The 10,753-nt window shown below is 46.6% G+C and overlaps 3 protein-coding genes across 3 annotated transcripts, besides 1 other annotated feature; all 3 read right to left on the bottom strand.

The window, feature by feature from the left end:
* Positions 1–268: 268 nt before the first annotated feature.
* Positions 269–2,712, bottom strand: An12g00100 (uncharacterized protein; the record flags this gene model as incomplete). The annotated part of the gene is made up of 6 exons (XM_059750610.1): positions 269–306; positions 456–528; positions 1,085–1,376; positions 1,422–1,655; positions 1,699–2,568; positions 2,675–2,712. 6 exons carry the CDS (start codon positions 2,710–2,712, stop codon positions 269–271), a joined length of 1,545 nt encoding a protein of 514 aa, XP_059601730.1.
* Positions 2,713–5,770: 3,058 nt separating this feature from the next.
* Positions 5,771–6,535, bottom strand: An12g00090 (hypothetical protein; the record flags this gene model as incomplete). Its single annotated transcript, XM_059750609.1, has 5 exons — positions 5,771–5,830; positions 5,935–6,037; positions 6,105–6,253; positions 6,343–6,395; positions 6,490–6,535. The coding sequence occupies 5 exons, from the start codon at positions 6,533–6,535 to the stop codon at positions 5,771–5,773; spliced, it is 411 nt and encodes a 136-aa protein (XP_059601729.1).
* A 622-nt stretch (positions 6,536–7,157) lies between these two features.
* An12g00080 (uncharacterized protein) lies at positions 7,158–7,460 on the bottom strand (the record flags this gene model as incomplete). The annotated part of the gene is made up of 4 exons (XM_059750608.1): positions 7,158–7,178; positions 7,216–7,234; positions 7,269–7,309; positions 7,374–7,460. 4 exons carry the CDS (start codon positions 7,458–7,460, stop codon positions 7,158–7,160), a joined length of 168 nt encoding a protein of 55 aa, XP_059601728.1.
* A 3,059-nt stretch (positions 7,461–10,519) lies between these two features.
* Positions 10,520–10,597: a repeat region (repetetive DNA).
* Positions 10,598–10,753: the final 156 nt, after the last annotated feature.

Genomic DNA, 10,753 nt, shown 5'->3' with positions numbered 1-10,753 from the left:
TATGTTAGAAAGAGAAGTCAATCTGAGCGTAGAAAAGATGTTTTTTTTGAACGGGACCGTGCGTGCAACAGGATCGGTCCACAAAACCTCCGGGAAAGAGTCAAGTGGAAAGATAAGAATATTTGTGCAAAGAGAAGTTATACATCAACTGAAGGCCATGGGAACCCTAATCTCATGGCTCCCAATTTAGCGTCATCAAGGCATTTCGTCGTAATTGTGTATCGTGCAACCGAGAGTTTAGAGCGATTGCTGGAAGGTCGCTGGGATATCATAGGCGAGCTTCAGTAACCAGCAGGGCAAGCACGCCTGGAGTGCGAGCAGTCGCTAGCCACGGACACGATATAAGGTTGGCTCAAGGTAAAAGCAAAGGCATTTAGTAATTTAACACACGTCCACACATCGCGCATGTGGGCTTCATTGAGTTATGTAACTCGGGTAATAAGGCCGTTTCATACGATCCGTGTCCGTTCGCTTCTTCATCCGCTCCGCGTCATAATCATCGGCACCGTCTCTGCTACCCCATGTGGTCTGAAAAAAAAAAAAAAGGTTTAGTTAGCAAATCTGAGTCGAATAGCAGGGAGTAGTCTTCGTTCAATAGAGGCCAGATGTTGGGTGAGAAAGTGAAGAATCAGAGGTCAGACAATAAGACGGAACAAGTAACAGCCACCGCACTAGGTTGTTCGGACAGCGAAGCACAGATGATAAGAAAAGGGAAATGAGACCAATAATGAGGAGAGAAACCCGAAAGAAAAAGCGACAAGCAAGCTAAGACAAAAGTAGAAGGCCAGAGGGCAAAAAGAAACGCAAGTAAAAAATAAAACGATGCAGAGGCAAAAGCGGGTTACCAAGACGGGGAAGGCCGTGGGTGGATACAGAAAGGGCGAGAATGAGGTGAGGCCCATGGCCAATGCAATTGCATTATGGGAGGGGTTGGGTGTCGAGCACGGAAGCAGGCCAAGGGCTAGAGCCCACTTCCATGCTACAAGCGTCGCCCAAAGATACTAGGCTGCACTTGTACATGCACCCTCTGTAGAAACGAAACAACGGACCAGAACTTATGTTGTGTTGGGGTGCTGCAACTTACCACGTTCAGAGTTAGCACGGCGTATATTTTAATAGCCCCGTGAAAATAGCCGAAGAGAATGGACACCGGCAAAAGGATAACATCAACCGGGTAACGGATGTAATGTCCGAGAAGTTTGATGAACTTGCTTATAAACATCCACAGTCCGAGAGCTTGCATAGCTAGCGCGTGCGTATCATTGTCCCAAGAAACCGTAGCCTTGTGACAAAGTATAAGGAGCAATAAATCGCCGAGGAGAGCTGGCGGCGAAAGCGTCGTCAAGTGGACAGCGTATGCGCTCCAAGGCTGGCGACTAGTATTACAGTAAACCAAACGTTAGCGTGCGGATCAGACAGACATTTGCATTAAGTGGCCAAACAAAAATTTTCCACAGTCGGTTACCAAGACTAAGAACGATCCAGCCTTCCAAGACCAGTTCCTTAAGTCTGTCGTAGTATCCGGGAAATTATAATCAGAATGAAGGGAAATCTTGCATTCAACGGCATCATTGACTAATGATGCAGGAAGCGAGTAGGGTCCGTGAATGAAAGGCAAATTCATAACAGGACATAGACATCCGTCCCGGTGTGCACTGTACGCACACCCGCCAGACAAGTTAAAAAGGGTAAACTTACTACCAGATGTGTTTTTCATGGAACATGCTTGTAAGGTTGCTCCTCCAGTTGCTTCGGGACCAGCGCGCGCACTGTTTGAGAAACTTGGGGTTGTCTTCCAGAGTTGTCAGGACCTCCGCTTCAGGATGATATTGCATGAAAGTCTCCCAGCCATGTGACACCATCCAGCGGGTAATGAAATTGTCGTCGTCTGCGTTCAATTGGTACTTCCCAAACCACCATTCCTCGTTCGTGAATCCATACGTGAAGCCTTCATTCTGAAGGATATCTGTTCTGTATGCGACTGTCCGGCCTGACATGCAGGGAAGCCCACCGTCAATATGCGTTGTTGCCGCGCAATCGAAGTTTCTTCGTTCCAAGTAAAGAGCGCCCAGAAATCCCCATATGCGTTGAGAAAATGATGGCGAAACAGCCCGTCGTAGACGTTGGCAAGTTACCACACCACCGAATCGCTCATCCTTCTCAAAAGGTGCTAGCATCCAAGGGAGGACTGTGCGTGGCCAGCTCACGTCATCATCTGCGAATACCGTGATAGTAGTCCGGACTTCCGGGATCGCTCTAGTCATTTGTCGACGCTTGTTGGGGTGGGTAACGGTGAACAAGCGGATTCTTGACTTCGAAGCGGGCATCAAGCTCAGCATATTCTCGGCCTTTTGTCGATTCGCTTCAATGGTGACCAGAAGAAGTTCATAAGGCTGGGTGTCGAGAATCGTTCTTATGGTTTCCACGAGTTCATCACCACACCCCTCTAACGTTGGTAAAATAACCGTTACATCTTGGGCAGTTAACTTCGGATTTTCCGGCGGAGGAATTGGTTTGAACGTCCAGAAAGAAAAGAGATTCACAACAAGGCGGAAGTAGCGATATAAACTATGTATCAGGAAAGTCAGCCAGAGAACCTTGATACGATCAGATGTCCAACCACTGGCGATACATCAAAAGTAAGCTCCAGGCCAGAGTTCAGGTCAATACTAACAAGAGGGCAATAAATGCTCGCAAGAATGGAAACTCCATGATTGAAACAATCTGATCAGGCCTAGGATTACTCTCCTCAAGCCAATTGATTGTTTCAGTCGCTATAAACTTCACTCCAAGTGCGAGTTTCGCCCCCGATCTCTCGCCAATGCGGAATCAAACTACAGAAACCGGGACTGACACTGCGCACTGTGCTCGCAGGGGGCGCAGCGCTATCGGGGGTGAAGAAAATAACGAAAGTGCTGGGCACCGCTCTGGCAATATAGTATAGAAGTTCTGTTGTTACTTGGCAAATTTGGGCAGAGGAGAGACAGAAAGAATATGATTATATGGTCTCCGAGTAGTATGAACGGGATAGGAGGACGGAGGCAGAGGAAAAGAGAGAGAAAGAAAGAGGAAAACAAGATAAACGAATGTCTGGGAAGAATGATTGCCCAAGACCTCGTCAGGAAGTTCTGAGAAACAAAAAGACCAGCTCTAAGGTCAATTGGCTTCACAGAAGATGGGAATACCTATGGGCGGACATGCAACATTGGGGATTCTTATTTGTTGCAGATGGAGTCGATGGCACGGAATGGCAGGGAAGGCACATGTTCAAGTCCGGCATCCAGACAATGGGTTGAGCCAATCCCTAGAGAGAAATATAAATAAGTTACTTGTGGGCTCCAGTTCCTTTGTCATTTTGAGTGTCATGCAGGTGTATTTTTGCCTCGTGCGTCAGAGACCCTGGATCTAGATGGACTGATGGAGGATAATGCGGGTGGAGAAAGGATTGGCGGCGGTCCATGCAGCTACTGTGCAGTCCACTGCAGTGACATGGGCCAGAGAGGTGGAGACTGTTAATGGTGTGTGGGTGTGTTTTCTAAAGCTAAAGTAGGAGCTAAGAGCACGTTAGTGGGCGTCTCCGAAATTCGCAGTGGTTAACTGTGTTGGGGCCTTTTGGGGGTGTAGTATTCCGTACTAACCGGTCCGTCCTAGTACCTCCTTAGCACTATCTAGTCCACTCTGTGCTGCGCATCCTGCCCGGGACGCCGTAGACTTCCTAAACACGAGAGTCATTATTATGGAATAGGCCCAGTATCTCCTCGTACTAGCCACCTCTCTCTAAGGTACTTTTACCAGAGCGAGGCCTGAGTAGAGAGGTGCCTCCCTCCTTCCCACCGTCCATGGTCATACACACCCCCTCCTCCCCTGCAACAGGATGATACATTCTCCATTTTCGCTTTCTGGAGTTACTTCCCCTCTTTTCTTCTTCCTTGATATTTTTTTTTCCTTGTTCTATTCTGCTGTTTTGATTATTATTTTTTCTTTTCTTTTCTTTTCCGCCTCTTTCTTTCCCCAGTCAAGGTGGATCAAATAGTAGGAAAGGGGCAAAAGTATACAGTCATACGCAAGGAACGCCAGAATGAATAAACAGATTAATAATACAACAGTAATGAAAATAAAAACAAAAATAACAAAAATGTCTATAACAATAATAGTAAATTCAAAGGGAGGGCACGAAAAAAAATGAAGAAAAGAAAAAAGGATTGGATTAAACCTAACATAAAATCATCGGTGGCTCATTCATCATTCCCGATGGGCAAGTGACGCCGATGAGCCGACAGACTAAATCACCTAGATAATACTTGGTAAGAGGTGGTGGGGGGCCAGAGTTCGTTTGTCGGCTGTATGATCAACCAACAAGAAAAAGAAAGGGAAAAAAAAAAATGAAAAGAAAAGAAAAAGAAACTCCCCTGTTTATTTTCCCATGCGTATTTTAACGTCTTTGTGAAGAGAGATAACATGCTCCCACTATTGAAGCATTACCAATAAATTCAACTTAACATGTCAAGCTTGCCATTATCATGATTCCCCAGAATTCTCAAAGGAGAAGAATGGCCACTACAAGTGAAGTCACAGCTGTTCCATACTACATGATAGTGACGACATATAATCCTTTCGAATTATCAACTGAGAAGTCTGATCCTGTAACAACATACAACTTCTAATTCTATCCAGGTGCAGATTGCTGCTGCATACTACCTAGTGGCATTGGTGAGAACTAAAATAGCCAACATAGCAGACCATCGGCCTAGACAAGAAGCTCCTCCGATCGGGAGGAAAACGAATCGGGGGGGAGTGGTAAAGGGAAATAAATGAAATAGTTGTCAGAAAGGAGAACAAACCTTTCCAGTGGTCGGAAGTTATGTGAAAATAATCGAGGTTACTAGTTCACATGCTACCATCCAACCCTCATAATTCTCTTCATATTCTGTTGATGGCGTAGGGATAGTGATTTTCGCAATTGAAGAAAAGAAAATGCGTTTGTTTTTGTTTTTCTTTCTTTTCCTTTTTTTTTCCCCCCTCTTTGATAATTTCTTTTTGGCCCGTTCCGATCAGCACAGCTCTTTGAGCCTCTCAAGCCCATAATAAACTTGTAAAAATGAAAGTCAGCCGGACAAAGTTATGTTATGGTAGACTAAGCGATGACACTGCGACCATGGAAATTAAAAGGAGAGAAAAATAAGCAACTCCAAAGTTCTTCGGGAATTTGAGATAAGGTCCCTGGGAAAGAAAATGACCCGAAGACCGAGTGACCATTTCTCACCACATTCCAGATGTGGATTTCTTTATCATCTCGTACTTAGCGTCTGTAGATGGTAGTGGTAGCTTTCAGCCAGTAATTACAGAATAAGCACAGGATCTCGCGTTTTGTAATCCCACTTTTTGCAAAAGGCGAACTATCTCAGAAATGAAGAGACGGTAAGAGCTATGTAACAAAATACACCGAACGGGACTGCGTGCCTCGCTAAGCAATTCCAGCTACTGCGTGCGCACTAGGCTACAATTTTGCCAAAAGGTTGTGACACACGCACACCACCCCCATGTACCCTCCAATATCGAGGGCAGGTGAAGGATGGGTCTCTGGTTCGTTCCAGAGAGAAACCGATTTTTGCCCAAAAATCCATTCCATGGTGAAGTTCTACTTGAAATTGGATTTTGTATACATGGGATAAGGGTCATTTTAAAAGAGCAGAGAGCGAAGAGCAAGCCCCCCTAACATACCACTGACAGTGTGCTGGGGAACTTACGCACAATACAGAATCGGTAGTAGCTATGGCCTCATTGGCCTCAAACCAAAAACGTTCAGGTTAACGGTGATCCTAGCGGCGATCTCCCAACCCCGTCTCATTTAAGCCCACTACCTGCACTCGCTGCCTCCCACAACCAGTCGCCCGCTAATTAAGAATGGATCACGAAGCTTGGGTGGGGTTTAACAGCAACAAATGCTACCATAGGCTGGAAGTAATACGAAGTCGAGACCATTCCCCAGACAGTGACACACCATTGTCTCTCAGCTAGTAATGTCATGACCCATAGCCTGGTCGGCTCCGAGAACATGCATTTATCAGCTGAAAGTTAATCCGAGACAGAGGTCTCTGGCATACCAAATCAGAACATGAATATCAACTCTGAGCCATAATGATATTCTTGAGTAGCTGGAATTTGACTGTACGCTGTAAGGTATATCGTAGACAACTTCCCATGAGTCACAGTCCCGAGCAGTCATGTGCTTCGGAAGATCACATTGACATAGCTATTCACTTTCACGGAGCACAGCTCCTGCACATGTGCTCCTGTAGAGGAATGTTGGTGTTGCCTCACAATTTTAACTCGCGAAGTCACTGGGGCCGCTTGACCAAAGCGGAATTTTAATGGGCTTCTTCGGCCAACCGTCCCTCCCCACCGGTAGACACGGAGTTCCATATGCAGCTTGTGGCTTGCTTAGTAGATCTCAGATATCAATGGGGGCTATGCGTCTCGCTTGCTAACGATCGACTACTATCTCGTCATCAACCAATTCCGGAGGAATAGCCATGATTGGTATTCGATTGGCCTTAGCAGCGATCGTGGGTCTATCATTTGGACAACTATGTGTGAATCCTACAAGTAGCTCTTCACTTACGTACATGGACAAGAGTAGCCTACTCGGATAGCCCAGGCGTAACCAATAAGTACTACTTTAGCAGTGGTATGGACAAAATCAGGGCATGGAGAACCAAAGTGTGTAGTAGTTAGTAGTAGTAAGTACTTAGTATTGTGTGGCTCTCGGGATTCTCAACCAATCATCCATGGGACCGCTGTAATCTCTTCGAGAGCATGGATAGAGACAATAACTCCACACACACGATTAGCATCGCTAGTAACAATGAACGTGCGGCCCGAGCTCTATTTCCCAATAAAGACTTGACTCGCATGGTAATATGTCAATGTTATCTTGGCATCGAGGACGCGTGCTGATGGAACCACGGCCGGCCATCATACGGGCTGCTCCTTTGTAGTTATTGGTACAGATAACCCACCAGCCTTAGTGGCTGCAGATGATAATCAACCCTCCTGCAAGTCACCTTAAACGGCTATGTGCCCCAAGGCTAGGCCGGGGCTCCTCCACTCAAGCAGTCCTACACCCTACCGTCCGGACTAGATCGAGGTTCGGGATTTTAAGCTAAATGATCACCTAACTAGCAATAAGCAGCTAGCAGGAGATGGTGAACACACTCTACATGATGTAGTATGTCTACGTATATACAGTACCATAGAAAAAGACTCACAGTTTTGGAATTTTTTCTTCCGTAAAGAACCTAACATCAACCTAAAGACAACAAGAATATCTGGATGCAGTTGCCTAAGGGATTCAATTAGGGATCTTTCCTTACTAGTTCGGGAACATGATGTTCATTTGTTCCAATATAACGATTTAAATTGATGGGCAATCTACATGTTGTAGCTTGACAAGGGTTCATATTAAACACTATCGGTCCCCATGCTTTATATGGAATTGCTCCGTCTCGATCCGTTAGTCATAGGCTAGTATAGACTATAAACAAGGCGACGTTGCATTGCTTTGACGTTCTCCTATTTGTATTCCGTCTTCCTCCGCGGCCCTAGTACCAAGTGCGTATAGTATATTCTAGGCCTCTCCGCAGAGTATAAGGGCGTTCTTCAAAATGTACATTCGCGTGGTTACTGCAGTTGGAATATAATTTAGCTCCTGGAAATAGCAGCCACACACATGCACAACAGTCTTCTAGGTAACTGAAACAGACGCGTACCTATCTCGGCTGCACGGACATTACTTGCCTCCGCCGAGCTCCCCACCCGCACCCGAGAATGACCGAGGATCCATTCAAACGCGTTCGGAGCAGAACTGCTACTGTGTAGTTAAGTGCTAAGATAGTCCGGGATTTTAGCGCTGGCTGTCTTGTCTGGTTTTATAGGTAGTTCTATTCCTTTTTTGCGTGCCCCATACCAAGAGAGTACTGAACTGAGGAAGGTGAACCTATAGTAATCCATGTCTTCGTATAATTGTTGGCAGTTTCATGAGAGCAGAGCGTATAACCCGCCGGTCGGCCAAATATCCCTGTGTCCTCCGACAACTTGAGGGAGAGAGGAAAGTTTGCAAGTGTTAAAAGAAAGCCACAGGATAGCCCGGAAGAATATCATACCATTAATTTGAGCTACCGGTAAAGCCCCACAATATAAACGAGTTAGTACTAGATAAGTGCCACTGCATAATAGAGCGCGCGTATTAGCCGTACCCATAACCCCCAGGCTGAATTCTACGACTTCATGCGTAGCTTCAAAAGGACATATTACCGATCACCCCTGAATAGGATAGGGGGGGGGAGGGGGTGTGGGTGTGGGTGAGCAACAAGAGCAGCGAATACCAGTAATTCTTCCCGTGTACAGCGAGGAGCTAGGTGCTCCACGAAATCGACGCACTGTTCAGCCGACGCTCCATATCGAAGTCTGGAACCGTCGACGGCAAGACTCTCCATTGATATCAACCTTGTAAGATGACTTACTCTCTCTTACCGTAATAGACTACTTTGTACTCACTTGGGCATATCCCGTTCCCATCAGAGACTCGGAAATGTCATGCAGCTCATGCCGTCAATCGGAATGTCAGCCGCGTGTGTAACTCTTCCAAATACCATGTTCCTTTAAAAATCAGTCTTAAAGGCCAAACAAAACTTACTAAAGGGCTTGCTCCCATTCTAATCCGATAAAAAAGTATGTAACAAGAACAATTCAGATACTGAGCAAGCACCACGGTTCGTTCTGCACAAGCATGAATACAAAGGCAACAGGGAAATCAATGGGGATTCAGACTGGGTCTAATTAGTCTACTACTAGTCATCAATACTACCTACTATGTATGGGCTTGTAGTAATTATTACTACTTATTACGGCGCAAGTTGGCATGAAGACCGAGGAGGCAGAGTCTCCACTCCGAGCTCCTTAGGCTGACTCTCATAGAGAATTAGTCGCAGGAGGTAGCGGACTGTGCACAAGTTAGCGCGGGCTGTTTCCTCTTGTACTGGTGGGAACTGTTCCATACCGTCCGTAGACTGGGGCGCCTCGGCATGGGGGCAAATCTCCGCTGCAGCGTTGTGGTTCGCTTACCCGGACAGCAGGCAACTTACTTACCTTGCTAATGAGCTGTGCCGCTCCCGCTAGTTAGTCTAGTAGTAGTCTACGTGTTTGGCGGCGACGGGCGACACACTGGGCTGAGAATGTCCTGTGCTTCCCAAGACACAGCCCGCCCGCGCTTTTCACCATTTGTAAACACTGCCCCCAGTCAGGATGGATTTCCGAGGGATCAGACGACGCAGGAGACTCCGGCTTTCTAAAGATAGCAAGCTATAGAGGAGAGTGGTGTTAAATAGTAGAGTAGTGATAGTCGTCGTCGTCGTCTCGTCGTAGTAGTAGTAGAAGGGGATTAGTGGAAGTCCGGGATTCGTTTATTGTAAGGTGTATTGCACCCATTTGATAGTATACTTACTATTTATTAACATTGTTATCATTTCCCGCCCTTGCCCTCCCCGGACCTCACGGTAGAACCCTCATTCCCCCCTTCCACAAACCTCCTCGGGTGATATTGTTTGGTAGACTACTGATACTAGTACGAAGTACTCCAAACTCCTCTAGTCTAGTCGCATCTTCTGGCAGGACGGACTGCCTAGGTAGGTAGGAGTGGCGGTTATTTGTGGAACGCTGCCGTGCTATCATAGGCTGGACGCGGGAGTCGAAGACCTCTCTCTTGGTGGCCCGTGTGAGGTTCGGCTGCGGGCCTGACGCTCGGCCAGGCCATCCTGCTTACCACGGAAAAGGCGTTAGCAACGTTGACTACTGCACCACTTCTGCAGCTAATCGAGTCAATCCAGCAGCTAAAACTAGGCATGAGCTAGATTTGCACTGGGCTAACCTCGTTTAAGTGACTTCTATGCCGGTTGTGCGAATACTACTACCGGAATAGTCATTCGGCTTGTTTGGCTTTGGTCAAGCCTCCAGGAGACTCAGAAGAAATGCTCTGCGTGGCTTTCACGGGGTGCAGAACGGAGTTCCCGGAAGGAGTCCGAACTCATGAAGGTATTATTTGGGATTGTTATCATTACAGCCTCTATTGTAATGATTATTCTTATGACTATGGTTATTGCCACTACATAGGCTGAGTATCACAACCCGTTGATGCTTCTCCTGCACAGCCGTTGGGATTAATTCTGGGCAATAGTAATATCAACGATTGAACTATGGTTGTTTGAGTCTGTGGTTGGTTCTGTGCAAGCCAGCTCTTGGTCTCTTGACATGCAAGCAACCCTATGCAGAAATCCCCTGCAACATCTGTAAGATCGCTAGAAACGCCACGAGCTGCAGCAATGCCTGTATACTACCCTTAAAATTATAAAAGTGCTTTGAATGGGGTTGGTCAGTTCACTGGATGGGGACTGTGCTACACGAATAATTATCAGCTTCCTGTCCTACATGACCTTGCCTACTGGCACATACTGACCGTTTCCCAACACACACACACTCACTCACACACACACACACACACACACACACACACACACACACACACACACACACACACACACTCTCTCTCTCTCTCTCTCTCTCTCTCTCTCTCTCTCTCTGTGAAAGCATATGATAACGAAGTCTCCCCCACCTCCGAAACGGGCGGTCTTACCCTATGGCACAAAAGAGGCTAGCATATGCATCATGAGGTCAGGGAATTGCTATGCCTTGCATATCA

The sequence above is a fragment of the Aspergillus niger genome (genome assembly GCF_000002855.4).
Source record: "Aspergillus niger supercontig An12".
Taxonomy (NCBI): Eukaryota; Fungi; Ascomycota; class Eurotiomycetes; order Eurotiales; family Aspergillaceae; genus Aspergillus; species Aspergillus niger.
This window is presented reverse-complemented; position numbering and strand designations above follow the sequence as displayed.